The sequence below is a fragment of the Vigna unguiculata genome, chromosome 11 (genome assembly GCF_037176805.1).
Source record: "Vigna unguiculata cultivar grain cowpea cultivar isolate G323 ecotype 2 chromosome 11, ASM3717680v1, whole genome shotgun sequence".
In the NCBI taxonomy this organism is placed as follows: domain Eukaryota; kingdom Viridiplantae; phylum Streptophyta; class Magnoliopsida; order Fabales; family Fabaceae; genus Vigna; species Vigna unguiculata.
In genome coordinates, this window is record NC_140802.1 from 8,102,798 (window position 1) to 8,123,391 (window position 20,594).

Here is a 20,594-nt window from a genome sequence, read left to right on the forward strand (position 1 = left end):
CTATAAAATAAATTGCAAAAAAAAAAAATCATTCGTAAATGAATCAAGTTACTAACCCACCAATCTTTAGTGGATCGAATCGGATTGCGAAATTTTTGGTTTACCAAAAAATAAGCCAGATTGAACGGGTCAATTTTTAATTCAACCGGTGATGAGCTAACCTGTGTGAGCCGGGTTAGCTTACTTTGATACCCCTAATAAAATTCTTTTATGTAAAGAAAAACGGGACCTCAATACACCATTCGTACACATGGACGTACTACACATGCAATGCAACAAAAATGGGTCGCATTCCATTCAATTTCAAGTTTCATGTACAGGTATTTCATGACCATAAGACAAAAGTGAGTCCCACTTAATTTAATAAATTACGTAATGAATTTGGATTATTGTATTCATAATTCAAAAGTACATGAACATTATGAAATGTTCATAATAAATCCAGTTGTTGCTCCTGTTGAAAAGTATATGAACATTATGAATTGTACCAATAATTCGAGTTGTTGCTCTTAAGTTTTTGTCCGGTCCTTCCTCTACTATTGTCTAACTTGAAGAAGGAAAAGATAGGAGGGTTCTATGAAAAATATGTTCATAAATCTAGAGTCATGCGTGCCATTGGAGTGCATCAATCCTTAAATAAAGGTCCCATACCAATTTATCATGCCATACAAGACAGGCCAAAACGATCTAATTAAAAATTAAAACAGACAAATTGAACTGAACTATTTTTTTTTTCTAACAAATTGAACTACATTGCATTATAATATGAATTGAATTGAACTATTTTAAACTGAACTCTTTTTCGGATTATACTACTTTTGAATTGAATTGCACTATTTTAAATTGAATTACACTAATTTTGAATTGTATTTTCTAAAATTATTAATAGTAGTGTTTACTATAATATCATGCTTACTTGCCTATCATCATGACTTCTTAAATCACATTCTATAGTAAAGAAATAGTAAATCACATTCTATAGTAAAGAAATAGCGAGAGAAATATTTATAAAAAAAATGAAAAATATTAGGAATGAAATACAGTGATATATTTCACTAACCACCCATTAATTTTTTTTTTTTTGAATTGATGGAATTGAAAAATATTTACAAGAAAATGAGAAAATATTAGGAATGACAAAATGGAAGATGGTTGATAGAATTGAAAACTTGATGGTAATCATATTTTTACAAAAATTCTCATAATTGAAACCATTTGTTTGGCAAAAATAATTTTCTATATGCATTTAGGTGGTATGGTTAGACTTGTTTGATCAATATATGAAGTATACTCAATTAATGATAATATAGATGTATTAGTTATATTTTAAGATAATTAGTTTGTCAATTTTTATAGTAAACACTAGTAAATTTAGTTTGTAATCTAACAACTAAATTATTAACTTTACCAAAAACATTTTTAAATTATTTAAGTTTTAACAAAGAAAAAAAATGAATTATTGCATTTATGCATTAAGGTAATCATGAAAGAACAAAAATATGATGTTCTAACTAAAAAATGCCTTTTTCAACGATTGATTAATGCATCTTCACATATCAAAAACGCGATTGAGGCAAAAAGGATTGTTGAAGATAATTAGTTTATTAGTTTATACTTTTGTTTTAATTTTATTAAAGTTATAAGCTCTTAAAAAAATAAATTAAAGTTTTATAAAATAAATTAAAATTTTATAAAACAAAATTTATAATGTTAAGAAATATGATTTTTGTAATTATAAATATATTCTAAAGCTTTGAAATAAACTATTGAATAAAATTTTTTAATTTATTTTTTAAAAAATATAATTTAAAAATCGAAATGAAATTTTTAAAATAAAATAAGACTAAAAAATTAGTCTTTTATTTATTATAAAAAAGTAAAACAAATAATACACAATAAAAAGAGAAAACGATCTCCTCACACCAAAAACTGGTAGAAGAACCTCCACCGTGACTAAGAGGTATGAATGATCCTTTATGTAGGTATTCGATTGTAGGAATTTTAATAAAAAAATAATAATTACTTAAATTTAACGTTTTTCAATTAAAATAATATTTTTAATCTTTATTTAATTAATAACAATACCCACAAAGAAAAAAGCTTTATTACATGAATACATTTTATGTTTTTAAACAAAATAAATTTAGCTCTTATAGTAAATCGCAGTCAATTAATGCATTTTCACATGCACAAGTTATACCCTCAACCGGGAGCGAACAATTTTCTCTTCATACACAAACTTGAAAGTTATAAATCATTAACAAAACAAGCCATAAACTTTGGTACTTAAATTTCTATAAACATTCATTCCATCTGTAGCTATTTATGAATTGAACTGTTTTTTGAATTGAAATATAATCGAATTACAGTATTTTAAAATCAAATTGCACTGATTTTAAATCAAACTGTTCTATTTTTTAACTAAACTGTGTTATTTTTCAATTGAATTGCACTAATTTTGAATTAAACTGCATTATTTTTAAACAAAACTTCATTATTTTTGAATTGAACTGCACTATTTTTGAACTGTACTATTTTTGAACTAAGCTAAACTACTTTTAAACCGAATTAGTTGTGAACTGTTTTTGAATTGCTTAACTAAATTATTCTACTAAATATTGTATTTAAATTAAAAAACTAGAAAAGGTAGTACTTACCCACTTCTTTCATAATATATGTTTCTCATAAACTAAAAAATAAAAAGACATAAAACTAAAACTAAGTAAATAGGAAACAAAAAATTAATGCATTTTCAAATATAAGTTGCAGTATAAAATACAACTTCTCAACACATCTTCCATCATCAAAATTAATAGCATTTGAAGTTTCCATTTTATCTTGAGAGGTTATCTGAAAAAATAAATCATATTTTATAATCCATTTCATTTATACGATTACTTTTTTTATTTTAGTTTTTGAACAAATCAATATAAATTATTGATTAAAAGTATGACTTTGGTTTTTACATCCTATTGTGAAGATAATAATAGAAAAACTCCATGAAATAACAAAGAATTAATATTTTATTTATTCGAATGATGAATGATGTTAATTGTTTTTCTATTTTTTATGTTTGTATTTTCTAAAATTATTAATAGTTGTGTTTACTGATAATATCATGCTTACTTGCCTATCATCATGACTTCATAAATCACATTCTACATTAAAGTAATATTTCACTAACCACCAGTTTTTTTGTTTGAATTGATGGAATATTGAAAAATATTTAAAAAAAATGAAAAAATATTAGGAATGAAAAAAAGATGGTTGATGGAATTGAAAACTTGATAGTCATCCTTGTCTTTTGTCTAGCCGTGCATAGGTTGGAGAAAAAAAGAAAGACCGTATCGAATATATTTCACTAACCACCCGTTATTTCTTTTGAATTGGAAAAAATTAGTTTCAAGTTAACCATTGGTTCTGTTTTCTTAAAATTTGTTTTTAATATAGTTCAGTTTAATTTTCATTTTAATCAGTTTAGTAAATTTAGTTTAATTTAGTACCGTTAATTAATAATTTGGTACAATTCAATTAATTTTATCCACCCGTACACTGAGATAATAACAAAAGAACAAAAATATGATGTTCTCACTAAAAAAATGAGTTTTTTTTCAACAATTGATTAATGCATTTTTACACACATATGAGAAACGTGATGGAGGGAAAAAAATTGTCATGATTGACACCATTTATTTGGCAAAAAGAATTTTCTATACTCATTTAGGTATTGTTAGATTTATTTGATCAATGTATGTCTAATTTATACTGAATTAATGACAATATGGATGTATTAATTATATTTTAAGATAATTAGTTTGTAAATTTTGGTAGTAAACCCTAGTAAATTTAGTTTATATAATCTAACAACTAATTATTAACTTTACCAAATACACTTTAAAATTATTTAAGTTTTAAGAAAGAAAAAAAAATGAATTATTGCATTTATGCATTAAGGTAATCATGAAAGAACAAAAATATGATGTTCTAACTAAAAAATGACATTTTTTTCAACGATTGATTAATGCATCTTCACATATCAAAAACGCGATTGAGGAAAAAATGATTGTTGAAGATAATTAGTTTGTTAGTTTGTATTTTGTTTTAATTTTATTAAAGTTATAAGCTCTTAAAAAAATTAAAATTTTATTTAATAAAATTTATAATATTAAGAAATATGATATTTGTAATTATAAATATGTAATTTAAAACTTTGAAATAAACTATTGAATAGAATTTTTTAATTTATTTTTTAAAAAATATAATTATTTGAAAACATTAAAGGGAGTAATATTTTAAAAAATTTTAAAAATCGAAATGAAATAAGACAAAAAAATTAGTCTTTTATTTATTATAAAAAAAGTAAAAGAAATAATACACAATAAAAAAGAAAACGAATTACACTGCTGAAACAAAAAAGTGGTACAAGAAGCTCTACCGTGACTAAGAGGTATGAATGATCCTGATATGTAGGAAATTTAATATAGTAAATTTAGTTTGTAAGCTAACAAGTAAATTATTAAGATTATATAAGTTTTTAAGAATTAAAAAAAAAAGAAAAAGATATGAATTATTTCATTTATGCATTAAGGTAATGAATCATATAAAAGAACAAAAAAATGAGTGATTATTTTTCAACGATTGATTAATGCATTTTGACATATGAGAAACGTGAAAGAGGCAAAAAGGATTGTTTGGAGAAGGGATTGGCAGTATAAATAGGATAGGTTGGTTGTGTTTGTATTACACACTCAAAGAAGAAAGCCATAAGATAAGAGAAAGCAATGGCCTCTGAAAGAGTAGCTTTGATGATATTTCTCTTATCCCTTTTCACGCTCTCTTCCTCACGCCCTGACAATGCTGGCATTGCTGTGTACTGGGGACGAAACCTTCAAGAAGGCGATTTGGTGAGCGCATGTGACACTGGGAACTACAAGATTGTGCTCCTCGCTTTCCTCAACAACTTCGGTGCAGGGAGAACCTCAGCTTGGGACTTCGCCGCTCACTGCGACAATGGTGCTGCGGAAAAGTGCACCGAACTAGAGTCCGAAATAAAATACTGTCAGGTATTGCACTCAGAAAATATTACTTACTCGGTAGAGTGTTCCTTCGAATTCATTGTTTTTGTTTTTGTTGTGTATTGGTTATAGGAACAACGCGTGAAAGTGTTCCTTTCAATCGGAGGAGACCCTGACGATTCAGACTACTCCCTGAGCTCGCGGGACGACGCAAAGGAGGTGGCGAAATACCTGTACGACAACTTCCTGAGCGGGCAATACGGTCCACTGGGAAGCGTGAAGCTGGACGGCATCGACTTCCACATTGAACAGACGGAGAATTACTGGGACGACCTTGCATGGGAACTCGACTTCTTCCGACAAACGACGAGCCGTCGGTTTTACTTGTCGGCAGCCCCTAAGTGCCTCACATACCCTATCCCCTATCTCGGCAAAGCCATCGCCACCAAGCTCTTCGACTACATCTTCGTTCAGTTCTACAACAACCCTAGTTGCTCCAACACCACTGGCACTGAAGCCCTCTTGAGCTCCTGGAACAAATGGGTCGGCTTGGTCGCTTCCAATAACTCCCTCTTTCTGGGTTTGCCTGCAGGGCCAACCGCCGGTGAGGGTTACATTTCGCCGGATCTCCTCAAACGCCGGGTGCTTCCGCAAGCCAAGAAAGCCCACAACTACGGCGGAGTCATGCTGTGGGATAGATTCCGCGATTTTCAGACTGGTTACAGTGATCAAATATTGCTGAATGTCAACGACCACGTCTCTTCCAACTCCGTTTCCGACGCTATTTACCGCTGCGTCTCCAAGGCCTTCAACCGCGTCATAGATTACTAAGTACTTCAAATCTACCACCACCTTAGACATGTTTTATTTTATCTTACGTACGGAATAAATAACATGTCACTTATCTACATCCCTTCCCTAAACTCTTCCTCCTCCCACCTCCTCTCATCTTTGTCTCTTTGTCTCAGTTCATGTAATGGGAAACAATGGCTCTTTTACTTCCACTTATTATATCTATAATAAACTCTCCCATCTTTTCTTTCTTTTAAATATTCCTTCATTTTCAAATTCCTAAAATTTACTCAACCCCTTTTTATTTATTATACTACAATCTCTTGGCGGGAAACACATATCCAAAGCTTCATTTGAAGCCCTTTATACCTCAGATGCTCGTATTATTACTGGGTATAAATATTTTAAGTCATTACTTTTGAAATTGTTTATTTTATACATAGTATGTGATTTTTTGGTTGAACAAATATTTTTATAAACATATTCTCAAGTATTTTGTTATCTTGACAAAATTATTTAAGATGGACTAGTTTCGTTTAGAGGGCGGGAGAAACATTTTATAGTTTTTAAAAAACTGAACTTTTGAAAACAGTTAATTGACTTAAAACTACTTTATTGATAAAATGTATAGTAACACAATTATCATAAAGATCCAGGGTCGGTTAGGTTGAGATGAAGAAAGACGAATTCAATACAGTTTAGTGTAATTTAATGTAGTAGAAAATAGTTCGGTTCGTCTAAAAAAGTTTTCAATTCATTTCTGTTCGGACAACCTATTTTTTAGTTCACAGCGGTGTTAACGTTGAGTTCGTTCAGATCAGTGGAAGTTCATTTTGTCCACAGGTGTGTACTTTAAATCTGATTTAATTCATTGTTTGTGTTTGTGTATTGGTTATAGGGGAAATGCATCAAAGTGTTCCTTTCAATCCGAGAAAACCCTAGCAATTCAGACTACTCCCTGAGCTCGTCGGATGACGCAAAGGATGTGGCCAAATACCTCTTCAGTGCCTCACATTTCCAATCCCCTATCTCGGCAAAGCTATAGACACCAAACTCTTCGACTACATCTTTGTTAAGTTCTACAACAACCCTAGTTGCTCCTACTTCGGTGGCCCCAAGGCCCTCTTGGGCTCCTCGGACAAGTGGGTGGGCTTGGTCGCCTCCCCTAACTTGCTCTTCGTGGGCTTGCCAGCAGCGCCAAACGCCGGTGAGGGTTACATTCCGCCGGAGATCCTCATACGCCGGGTGCTTCCTCACGCGAAGCAAGCCTCCAACTACGGGAAAGTGATGCTGTGGTATACATACCGCGATGTTAAGAACGATTACAGTGATCAAATATCGTTCAGTGTGAACAAATCCAACGTGCAGGTGTCTGGGGCCTCCGTTTCCAACGAAATTTACCCGCGCATGTCCAAGGCGTTTAACCGCGTCTTAGATTACTAGGTTGAAACGTAGAACCACCTTAGCCATGTATTATGTACGGAATAAATAACATGTCAGTTACGTATCTCTTATCTAAAGTCATGCTCCCATGTGCCTGATCTTGATCTCAATAAATGTAACGGATGTTGGTTGAAATTGGAATAATGGCTCTTTTAGTTCTCATCTCATATAAGAAACTGTAACATTTTTTTTTATCAGCAATACAAGATCGAAAATAGGGACAATAGGTTGTCCCTACTCTTATAAAAAAAAAAAAAGGAATATGATAGTGAATACACCAACAGACAATTTGCTAAAAGAAAAGTGAACCCCATTTTATTTTATTTATAAGAGGACAATTTCTTTCTATACCCGTAATCTTTTTCTGCATTTTTATAAGATTAACTATACTTTGACATTCAAAAATGTTTTGATATTGTCCTTCCCTATCTTTCATTCTTTTTCTTTTCATTATAAAAGTAATTCAAAATTGTACTTTTTCCATTACTATTTTACTTTTACAATATATTACCAAATGAATGTAACATCAGTCAAAGTATTATTACTCTTTTCGTATCGAAAAAAACAAAAATTATCAATACATGAAAAAGAAATATAATTTTTTTATAACTTATTTTCTTTTAATTGTTTTAGTTATTTTTTCTCCCTCTTTCTTCTCCACATACTTTAAATTCTTCCTTTCTTGTGTCTATCACTACTAGAAATTTTCATATTTTATGTAATATTTTTTCTAAAAATTTTAATTGAGAGATTTTTTAGTGAATAAATATTTTCTACAAAATTATAAAACTCACAAGTATTTATTGCAAAGTTTGCTGTAAAAAGTGTTTTGTTCAAATATTTTTCAAAAATATTGGTGGCAATTTCTTGTAAATTATTATTCATAACAAAATTTGTAAGTATTACCTAATAAGAAAAAGTTAAAAAAATTAACAGTATTATTTTAGTAGTATATCTCAAGGTCATCATCAACTTTTTTCTCTAGCAATCACGAAAAATGATAATACATTTTTAATAATAGTAATAATTATGATAATTTAAATTTTTTATTTCTTAAATAACTAATTTAAATATAAAAACCTATATAAATTAATTACAAGATTTTTAAAAATAAAGAAATAAACTAGAAATATATAAATATTTTTTATAAAAAATAATAAAAATAATCCTTACTTTCTCCACAACAACAACACCCTATTCTTTCTCCCACAATCCACTTTCTCCACATCTCTCTCAACCTCTTGCACCCACTCTTTTGCTCCACAACGTTCAAATTTTTGTCCTTCTCGGTGTAGAAAAAGGAGGCAACGACATTAGAGAAACAACGAAACCAACAATACACAAGAGGCAGAGTTGAAAGTGAGGGAGGAGAGAAGAATAAGAGAGTATTGACGGAAGAAGAGAGCCTTCAACGGCCCTGCCTCCTCTCTTTCAGTCTTGGGGAACTTCAGCAGCAACTTTTTTGCATAATCGTTATTTAAATTTTAAAATCAAATTACAATTGTATGATTTGCCCGTCAAAGGAACTAATTAGAGATGCTCTAATTCATTTCATTTGATGTCTTTTGAAACACATTAATCGTGGCCTTTCTTAGAGTAGATGGTGAAGAAATTCTATTCATGGCTCAAATGAGATCATGGACATCGATAAGGAAAAACAACCTGATTGGGTTTTATGTCCCGAGCATTGCATTAAAACACTATACAGTAAGAATCGTATACATCCTAAGAATCATATACATAATTGAATGCAAGTAGTCAGTGGCGGAACTTTGACGAAAACTTTAAGAGTACCAAATTATATTTTTTATATATCAATTATTATTATTTTAATTAAAAAAAAGTCTTCATTTCATCTCTTCATTTCTTCTATAATTGAATCAAGGGTTAAATATGTTTTTGGTCCCTCAAGTTTCAGTGAATTTTGGAATTAGTCCCTCTTCGAAACTTTATACCAATTTAGTCCTTCATCTTTAGAAATGTGTGGATTTAGCCCTTCTTACCAATTTTTATGAAGTTTATTTGATATTTTAAACACATTTTGTGATAATATTTGAGTTAACATTGAAGTAAAAATGTTTCAAACGGTGTAAATAATTCAAATACTATCATGAAATGCGCTTCAAACGTCAGATAAACTTAACAAAATTTGGTTAAAAGGACTAAATTCACGCATTTTTAAATATGAAGGACTAAATTGGTCAAAAGTTTTGATGAGGGACTAATTTCAAATTTTGCTGAAACTTGAGGGACCAAAAACATATTTAACCCTTGAATCAAAACTACAGTTTGTTGTAATATTTTTTTCAATATAGATTACACAGTATTTGCTCAAGAATTTTCAAATTCATTATATATAACGTTATAAACTTTAGAGAGTTTGTTTTATTTATTTTTTTTTATTTTTTTTACATTTCTTCAATTTTTGAATTCATGAAATTTCTCAAATTTAGTTGATGTAGATGCATTTTTTTCATCTTCATCGCAAACCTTCCTCTTACAAAAGAAACAATACTTTTACCCTAAACTCCTCTTACTCAAAAGAAGAAATTATTCAGTTCAAAATGATCTTTAACTCCTCAATGTCAATGTGGTGGAAATTGATTTTGAAAATAATAAAAGATTGAGGTTGAGAATTGAGATAGATTACTAAGTACTTCAAATCTACCACCACCTTAGACATGTTTTATTTTATCTTACGTACGGAATAAATAACATGTCACTTATCTACATCCCTTCCCTAAACTCATCCTCCTCCCACCTCCTCTCATCTTTGTCTCTTTGTCTCAGTTCATGTAATGGGAAACAATGGCTCTTTTACTTCCACTTATTATATCTATAATAAACTCTCCCATCTTTTCTTTCTTTTAAATATTCCTTCATTTTCAAATTACTAAAATTTACTCAACCCCTTTTTATTTATTAAACTACAATCTCTTGGCGGGACACACATATCCAAAGCTTCATTTGAAGCCCTTTATACCTCAAATGCTCGTATCTTTGTGGAACCCTAGTCTTAACAGCGTTAGAATAGTTCAGTACCATACTGAATCCTCATGATAGAAATTTGGTTTGATTGGAGACTCTGTACCTACACCTCGGGAGATATGAGCTCATTTTTTATACAGGTAGAAAATCAAAGCTTCATGTGTGTCTCTACTATTTTAGGTTCCGAAAAAAATGTAACAATCAAATTGCGTAAAAACTACAAAAATATAAGATCCATAGATGTAACGTCCCATTTAATAAACACTAGTGCAGGTAAGAAAAATGACAGCGGTTATTTTCAGCTTTTAGCTTTAGATGTGTAACCGAAACATATACTGTCAAGGTAAAAAGGTAGTACTTTACGCCTTGGTTACAAACCCGAGGCATATTTAATATTTACTGCCTCGGTTTATGCCTAACCGAGGCCTATTGGGTATCAGAAATTCAAAAAAATAAAGAAAATTGAATATACTTTCTGCTTCGGGTCTGTTTTAACCGCGGTAGAAAGCTACATTTACTTCCTTGGGTCTGGTTCAACCGAGGCATATGACCATTAAAAAGAAAAAGAAAAATTCGAATAATCTTCTAATTAGGTTTTAGTTACAACATAGGCATAAAGGCATATTTTTTTTTAAAATTCTGGTCCTATTTCATTCAAATCTAGCACATTTAACCTGCAAATTTTGAACAAGAAAACCATAACCAACCAGAAACAATATCATATTACAATTGATGGACTCATTACAATACTTAAATACTATTCATTACAATATCATATGCTTCCATAAACTTAAACACTTAAATACTATTCATTACAATTGATGGACTCATTACAATACTTAATGTAGCACTCATTACAATATCATATGCTTCCACAAACAAATATACTAAGTACAATTGTACATTTGTATAATGTACTTTGCCAAAGCTATCCTTAAATATTTGATGGACTTGACGGGGATTGATGTACTGGTATCGAATCTCTGCACACAAGAGAATAATTTAAATTAGTATATAAACTATGACAAAATTGCAGATAAGTATTTGATATAGTGAAATTATTACTGTTTCCCAACCACTTGTGATATGAGCACGTACAATGGTTGATATCCATTCCATTACATAGTAACCGCACTCATATGAGCCGGTTTGTAAATTACACTACAATGAATGCACATTTATAAGTAATTGATGAAGAAAAGAAATTGAATAATTATAATATTGTAGACCAAAATAGCAAACCTGGAAGCCAAACCATGCTAGCCTTTTTGTCATAGCAGTTGATTTCCCTAACAACATGCTATGTGCAGCGATTGCACAATGAAAAAGGTAAGGTGTTAAGATACAATTATATAGGAAAGAAATTCATACAATTGAGGTTCTTACCAATTTATAACTTGTCTGAGATGGTTAGAAGGAGGCCTGTGCAAGGAACAAAGCCACACAACAACGTTGTCCTCTCATCTTTGTCTCTTTGTCTCAGTTCATGTAATGGGAAACAATGGCTCTTTTACTTCCACTTATTATATCTATAATAAACTCTCCCATCTTCTCTTTCTTTTAAATATTCCTTCATTTTCAAATTACTAAAATTTACTCAAGCCCTTTTTATTTATTAAACTACAATCTCTTGCCGGGACACACATATCCAAAGCTTCATTTGAAGCCCTTTATACCTCATGCTCGTATCATTAGGCATTGATGCTCATATATGGACTTCCTTTGAAATATTAGTTGTTAATGACAATTTTTTCAATTGTTCATATTGGAGGCAACCTATAGAAATATATCAGCACAATATTCACGCAGATATGGTGCCAATCTAGAATGGGCTTTGATTGACAAATCAAATCCAATCAAGAGATTTATTTAGCATGTTTATAGGAATCATGTTTGTTAATTGATATGTAAATATTTTGTTCCCGTAAACGTTGCTGTAGTAATATGTATATATATGGCTGGTTCATTGATAATAAAATCATTACAAATTCTCCCACTGATACTTTCTAATACAGTCTGATATGGCATCAGAGCAAGATCTATAGGAAGAAGGAAAAGTTGATCAACCTAAGGGTGAATGTGAAGCAAAGATTGGTGATAAAGGGAAACGTGTGTTTTCTCCTTATGACCTCAATTCAAATGACAATCCAGGAAACATCATTACTCAAGTTCAACTACGAGGCGAGAACTATGAGGAATGGGCTCGTGCCATGCGAACATCCTTACGCGCTAGAAGAAAGTGGGGGTTCGTTGAAGATATTGTTGAACGACCCAAAGAAGGAACAACGAAACTTGAAGATTGGTGGACAATCCAATCTATGTTGATTTCATGGATTATGAATACCATAGAGCCAAGGTTGCGCTTTACAATTTCATAGGTAGAAAATGCAAAGGAACTATGGAGCGATATCCAAGAAAGGTTCTCAATTGCAAATGGCCCAAGGATACATCAACTTAAATCAGAACTGGCAGGCTGCAAGCAAGGAGGGATGGCCATAGTCGAATACTATGGAAAGCTAAAAGTGCTATGGGATGAACTCGCTAATTATGAGAAAGTCCCAATATGCACATGTGCCAACTGCACTTGTAATCTTTCCACCAAGTTGGAAAAACGTAAAGAAGAAGAAAAGGTGCATAAGTTTCTTATGGGGTTAGATGATGCCACATATGGAACGGTGCGCTCAAGCTTGCTCACATGTGATCCATTGCCTTCTTTGAATTGAGTATACTTGATCATAATCGAAGAGGAATGTGTCCAAATAATTACAAGAACACAAGAAGAACGAGGTGAAATTATAGGTCTTATGACACATGCAAAGGGAAGAAAACGTTGGGAAACCAAGGACAAAAATCAAACCTGTAGCAACTGTAGCAGATCGGGACACACTACTGAAAGTTGCTTCCAATTGATTGGATATCCCGAATGGTGGGGGGAAAGACCCAAAACTGACGGGAAAACGAGTGGAAAGACCAAGATGCTGCATCGATCTGGTGTAGGACGAGGGAGAGGATCAAGTTTGAAAGCCAATGTTGCACAAGCACATGCAATCGGTGGTGCAGTCGAACCCATACAGACACAGACAAATCTGGTCTTGCCGGATTAACAAATGATCAATGGAAAAAGTTGGTAGACATGCTGAACAAAGGAGAAAATAATGAGAAGATGACAGGTATTTACAAATTTGCACCCTGGATTATTAATACAAGAGCCTCAAATCATATGACTAGAAGCATGAAAGAAATGCATGATGTACATGATATTCTGCCATGTCCAGTTGGATTGCCCAATGGAAAACAAACAAATGCAACAAAAGAAGGAACTGTGTGTTTAGGGGGACAACTGAAACTTGCCAATGTTCTCTTTGTCCCGAATTTGAACTGCAATCTCCTATTTGTATCGCAATTGTTAGATGAGTCAAATTATGTTATACAATTCACTAATAAATTGTGTGTATTGTAGGACTGCATTTCGAGGATGGTGATTGGAGTGGGTAAACGTAAAGATGGGCTTTATTACCTCTGTGGTGCTCAGAGACTACAAGTTAACAAGGTAGAGAATATGGATTGTATGGAATTGTGGCACAAACGCTTAGGGCATCCATCCTTTAAAGTTACAAAACTCATTTCTGGATTTGGTAAAAATAAATTTGAGAATTGTGATATATGTTTTAGAGCTAAACAATGCAAAGAAAAATTTCCCATTAGTGAACAAAGAGCCAGTGGTATTTTTGAAATGATACATTGTGATTTGTGGGGTCCTTATAAAACTCCATCTTCATGTGGTGCTTATTATTTTATGACTATAGTGGACGATTTTTCTCGCGGTGTGTGGATCTATCTACTTGTCGATAAAAAGGAAGTATCGAAATTCCTCCTTAATTTCTTTGCTTTAGTTATGAGACAGTTTAATAAAAGTGTAAAAGTGTTTCGAAGTGATAATGGTACCGAGTTTCTTGGCTTGAAAAATTACTTCTTGAATCAAGGAATAATATTTCAAACCTCTTGCGTCCACACACCACAACAAAATGGGAGAGTTGAGCAGAAACACAGGCATATTTTAAATGTTGCACGTGCACTAAGATTTCAAGGTAATCTCCCAATTGATTTTTGGGGAGAATGTATACTCACCGCTGGTTACTTAATTAATAGAGTTCCCTCAAAAGTGCTGAATGGGAAAACCCCCTTTGAAGTACTCTATGGAAAGCCTTCTCCTCTTCAGCATTTGCGGACCTTTGGGTGCTTATGCTATGCACACAATAAAGGAAGACAAGGTGACAAATTTGTTCCCAAAGGTAAGAAATGTATTTTCATCGGCTATCCCTATGGGAAAAAAGGGTGGAAAGTGTTTGATTTGGAAACAAAAGAAAGCTATGTCTCTCGAGATATACACTTCATCGAAAATGTTTTTCCTTTCAGTCAACCACATATAGAGGACAAAGATAATGCTTGGAATCTGCCACATTTAACCAATATTTCTCACGAAGATGAAGATGGTTTCTATCGTGGTAGGTCCTTCGAAGTGAGGGGGGCCATGATACAACCGACACAACTCCTAAGGCCACGAATGATGTGCCCTCATCCGTTGAACCTACCGATATAGCACCTATCGCTCATGATATTGAGGATGATCAAATTAATGGTGTGCCCTAAGCTAGTGACATGCATGTGACCTCTTCACCCAACAATTCACAAGACTTGCTGACTACAGAAACTGATCGATTAGGTCGCGGGCAACGACTCAGGCAGCCTTCCTCACGATTGAAGGACTACGTGACCAACATTATCCATCGAATAAGCCCATCTGCATGTTTGCCCACACCACCTTCATCCTCAGGTAATCCTTATTGTATTACACAATATGTGAATTGTAATAATTTCTCCATAGCACATCGTAGTTTTCTTGCTACTCTTGAACAGGAAACTAAGCCTTTGACATACAAAGAAGCTATGAAAGATGTCAGGTGGCAAAAAGCAATGCAAGCTGAAATTTCTGCCTTAGAGAAGAACCAAGCTTGGGAGTTAGTGAGGCTCCCTATTGATAAAAAGGCTCTTAGATCAAAATGGGTTTACAAGATAAAAAGAAAGTCAGATGGGACGGTGGAACGGTTCAAGGCAAGGTTAGTCATTCTCGGAAATCATCAAGTTGAAGGGATCAACTACATGGAAACGTTTGCACCAATGGCTAAAATGGTCACTGTTTGTATTGTCCTCGCGGTGGTTGTTGCCAAACATTGGGAATTACACCAGATAGATGTGCATAATGCCTTCTTACATGGTGATTTGTAAGAAGAAGTCTTTATGAAACCACCTCCCGGTTTCACTATTTCTCGAACTAGACTAGTTTGCAAACTACATAAGTCACTCTACGGACTTAAGCAGGCACCTCGTTGTTGGTTCGCTAAACTGTGTCAAGCACTTAAAGGCTATGTTCGTACAATCCCTATGTGAATACTCCTTATTTGTATTGAACAAGTTCAAGACAAATATTGTTGTCCTAGTATACGTGGATGATCTTATTGTGGCCGAAAATGATTGCCATGCAATTAAACATTTCAAGTCTTATCTACGTGCTTGTTTTCATATGAAGGATTTGGGTCCACTCAAATACTTTCTTGGGGTTGAGGTTGCTCACTCTAGTTCTGGAATTTATCTCTGCCAAAGAAAATATACCTTAGACATCATTCGTGAAACTGGTCTTTTAGGTGCCAAACCTGCTACTACCCCGCTCGAACAAAATCACCACCTTGCCCTTGCTGATGGACCAATTTTCCCCATCCTGACCGCTACCGTCATCTTGTCGGTCGTCTTATTTATTTATGTTTCACGAGACCAGAATTTCCCTATTGTGTTCACATGTTATCACAATTTATGCAGCAACCAAAAGAAGATCATTGGAATGCAGCTCTCCGTGTGGTTCGATACTTAAAAGGCAACCCAGGGCAAGCAGTTCTTCTACATAGAGACAACAATCTTCTTCTCTCAGCATGGTGTGACTCTGATTGGGCTAGCTGCCCTCTCACCCGACGATCTCTCATAGGCTGGATCATCTTCCTTGGCAATTCTCCGATATCTTGGAAAAACCAAGAAACAATCGTTCGTCCGCTGAAGCTGAATATCGATCCATGGCCACTACTACGTGTGAACTTAAATGGTTAAAAAGCATCTTGCACTGTCTTGGAATAACTCATAGCTCACCTATTCACCTCTACTGCGACATTCAAGCCACATTACACATTGCAAAGAATCCCGTCTTCCACGAACGCACAAAACACATAGAGGTTGATTGTCACTTTATGCGTGATGCAGTCCTTGCTGGTGTCATCCAACCATCCTATGTTTCTACTCGAACTTAGTTGGCTGACCTACATACTAAGGCTCTTGGCAGAAATCAATTTCATTTCCTAATTGGCAAGTTGGGCATTCATAACCTTCATGCACCCACTTGAGGGGGGTATTGGAGGCGGCCTAAATATGGAAATATATCAGCACAATATTCACGCTGATATGGTGCCAATCCAGAATGGGATTTGATTGACAAATCAAATCCAATCAAGGGATTTATTTAGCATGTTTATAGGAATCATGTTTGTTAATTGATATGTAAATATTTTGTTCCCGTAAACGTTGCTGCTGTAATATGTATATATATGGCTAGTTCATTGATAATAAAATCATCACAAATTCTTCCACTGATACTTTCTAATACAGTCTGATATGTCCTAAATATGGAAATATATCAACACAATATTCACGCTGATATGGAGCCAATCGTTCATGACATCGAAACACCTGTATCTTTAGATAATTAAACTAAAAATAAGTCTCGAAGTTTTTTTTTTCGTGTTTTAATGGATATCGATTTGTTATCTAATTTGCCTAATTAAAAATTTACTTTTTCTATTACTATTTTACCTTTATAATATATTGCCAAATGAATGTAATATTATTACTCTTTTCGTATTGAAAAAAAACAAAAAATTATCATGAAAAAGAATTATAATTTTTTATAACTTATTTTCCTTTAATTTTTTTAGTTATTTTTTCTCCCTCTTCTTCTCTGCATCCTTTAAATCCTTTAATTCCCTTTCATGTCTATCATTACTAAAAATTCTCATATTTTAAGGAATATTTCTTACAAATTTATTATAAAATTTTACAAGAAAGGATTTTTTTTTCTCTATTTTTCCTATAAATTTTAATTGATAGACAAATTTTTTTGGATAAATATTTTTTACAAAATTATAAAATTTGTAAATATGTTTCTGTAAAATTTGTTGTGAAAAGTGTTTTGTTCAAAATATTTTTCAGAAAAAATTGATAGCAATTTTTTGCAAATTATTATTGATAACAAAAATTTTATAAGTGTATTTTTTTAGTAGTGTATCTCAAGGTCATCATCAACTTTTTTCTATAGGAGTGACGAAAAATGGTAATAAATTTTTAATAATAGTAATAATAATTATGATAATTTTAATTTTTTTATTTCTTAAATAACTAATTTAAATATACAAAACTATATAAACTAATTAAAAGATTTTTAAAAATAGAAATAAACTATAAATATATAATTTTTTTTTGTAAAAAATAATAAAAATAATGCCCTTACTTTGTCTACAACAACAACATCCTATTCTTTCTCCCACAATCCACTTTCTCCACATCTTTCTCAACCTCTTGCACCCACTCTTTTGCTCCACAACATTCAAATTTTTGTCCTTCTCGGTGTAAAAAAGGCGGCGACGACATTAGAGAAACAGCGAAACCAACAATACACAAGAGGCAAGAATTGAAAGTCACGGGGGATAGAAGAATAAGAGAGTAGTGGCGGAAGAAGAGAGCCTTCAACGGCCCTGCCTCCTCCCTTTTAGTCTCGGGAATTTCAGCAATTACTTTTTTGCATAATCGTGATTTAAATTTTAAAATCTAATTACAATTGTATAATCAGCTCGTCAAAGGAACCAATTTCATTTTATATCTTTGAAACACATTAATCGTGGCCTTCCGTAGGGTAGATGGTGAACAAATTCTGTATGGCTCAAATGAGATTATGGGCATGGATAAGGAGCAAAAACAAAACAACAACCTTCGTATATTCTGATAGGATTTTATGTCCTGTGCATTGCATTAAAACACTATCATAAGAACTATATACATAATTGAATACAAGTAGGCTATTTGTAAATAGCGACTACGTAGAAGGCAATATTAAACTAGTCAAAGGTAGATGAAATACCTTGGAAAAATATGGTTAAAAAGTAATGGGCTTATGCACAAAATCTTGAATTCTTGAACATATTATCATTGGAGGATGATGGCTAACTCACAGGTAGTCTAGAGAATTATTTTTCTTTTGTAGGGATGATGAACAAAAGGTCAAAGGCAAACCCCTGAAAAAAAAAGGCTCAACATATAGCTGCTAGATGTAACATCCCGGTCGGATATTACTAATTTAAATAAGATGAAGTAGAAAATAAAATTAAAACTGCATTTATTACAATTCCTCTTCGCAAAATGCAAGAAAATTAAATCATTTATTACATCGCCAAATATTCAAAATCCTCAAAATATAAATACCAACTACAAGTTCCAAGTATGTAAAATCCATAAAATCATAAAAGTCCATAAAAAGATTTCCCACGCTAGCCCCTCTCTGGCACTATGCCTCACCAGCATCACCTGCAACATCACATGCTCTCGTGTAACAAATTACACGATCATCACCAAATACAAGCAAATAGGGTAAGCTAACAAATAACCATACAGACAATTCAAATATATAGGCATACACCCATCAAAGGAACTTTATCCTTTGATTCCATACCACATGACCACCACCATCTTATCCATGTTCTACGTCTTTAGATGATAATCTCAAGATACTCTTTGCTGCCACAACTTGTAGAACACATGCGGGAAAACATGCTACGGACCACACTCCGTAACGCCAGGTGGAGTTCCCAATATGAACCATAGTTCGTACTCTCAACACAAGATTAGCACATCACTAGCGACAACCTGTGATTGCTCAATCAAGTGGAGACCCTCCGTACGAGTCACAACTCGCACACTCACATCGGTAACACTCGTCAATCTGAGCCACTACTCAAGGAATGCTCGTGTTCATCCGCCATCTCGAGCCACATCTCAAGGAATGCCACGTGTTGACCCTCTATCCCGAGCCATAACTCAAGGGATATCATTTTGAGCCACAACTTAAGGAATGTCTTCAGCAAATTCCATCTTTAAGGTATCACCCAAAGTCTCGTAGACCAAGCACATCCAAAGAAACAAGCCATAAGTCGTGCAAAGCAATAAATCTCGTTATGCACATGAACTACTATTCCAAGCACACCATACAAATACTTGACCATGGGCCTAGGATATACATGTTTCCACGAACCTTCTCGCTCGTTGTCCTGCCTCTACGAACCTCTCTACTCGTAGTCCAACTCTATGGACCTCCCTACACGTAGTCCAACACACGTGATCCAACAGCTACGAACTTCCCTGCTCGTAGTAGCCTTCAAGTGTGGTCATGGAACATACAAACCTCTTCGCTCGTATCCTCACACGAAAGCATCATAAGATGAACTTCCCCGTTCATATTATCACGTGTTCACCACCAGCCATGAACCTACCCGCTCATGACAAAAAAGCATCTCCTGGTCCAAGCCCAACATCACAAAGACATAAAACACAAACCAGCATAACACACTGTTCTCTATGCTATCGCCTAGCGCTGCCAAGCAACATTCCAGCGTAGACCGCCTAGCGGAACCAGACAGATTCTAGAGCCACTCTTTAAAGGCTATCGCTTGGCGGTTCACACCTCACCGTTAGGTGCCACTCACTCTAGGGACATCCCTAGTTCTTCTATCGCCTAACGACCTCCCTTGCGCCACTAGGCGTTATACCAGTAACGTGTCAGCCAGTTGCAGTACTTAGAAGGGACAGGGGGAGCCATGGCCCCCCTAATTTTTTACAGCACAGAAAAACAAATACTAATGGGTGTCATAATTTTGTATTGTATTTTTACATTTTGTTCCTAGATTGCTATAGGTGTAGGGGTCTACTTTTAAACATGCGTGTAAGACCCTTGTGGTGGCCAAATACATGTTTGAGTGAATTTAGTTTCATGAATGCACAGTAACAATTAGAAAAACTTTTTAAATTATATATGGTATATTAAAAATGGATAGAAATTAAATTACGTATCTTTTTGTTTCTTTTATAAGGCACAATATTAAATGTTAATAAATCATAAAATATAAAATAAAATATAGTAAAGAATAAAAAAATCTATTAAGATATTTATTTATTTTTATTGTCTTTTAAGTTTTTTAAATATGGTATTAA

General features: G+C 33.3%; 2 protein-coding genes and 1 pseudogene across 2 annotated transcripts; 2 read left to right on the forward strand and 1 right to left on the reverse strand.

Moving 5' to 3' along the window:
- The first annotated feature begins 4,747 nt into the window (after positions 1-4,747).
- Positions 4,748-6,065, forward strand: LOC114169180 (acidic endochitinase-like). The gene is made up of 2 exons (XM_028054218.2): positions 4,748-5,063; positions 5,148-6,065. Exons 1-2 carry the CDS (start codon positions 4,782-4,784, stop codon positions 5,844-5,846), a joined length of 981 nt encoding a protein of 326 aa, XP_027910019.1. The 5' UTR covers positions 4,748-4,781; the 3' UTR covers positions 5,847-6,065.
- A 365-nt stretch (positions 6,066-6,430) lies between these two features.
- LOC146880947 (hevamine-A-like) lies at positions 6,431-7,362 on the forward strand (annotated as a pseudogene).
- Positions 7,363-11,125: 3,763 nt separating this feature from the next.
- Positions 11,126-11,513, reverse strand: LOC146880948 (uncharacterized). Its single transcript, XM_085669185.1, has 3 exons — positions 11,481-11,513; positions 11,304-11,399; positions 11,126-11,221 (listed from the first exon to the last, which is right to left on the reverse strand). Exons 1-3 carry the CDS (start codon positions 11,511-11,513, stop codon positions 11,126-11,128), a joined length of 225 nt encoding a protein of 74 aa, XP_085525311.1.
- Positions 11,514-20,594: the final 9,081 nt, after the last annotated feature.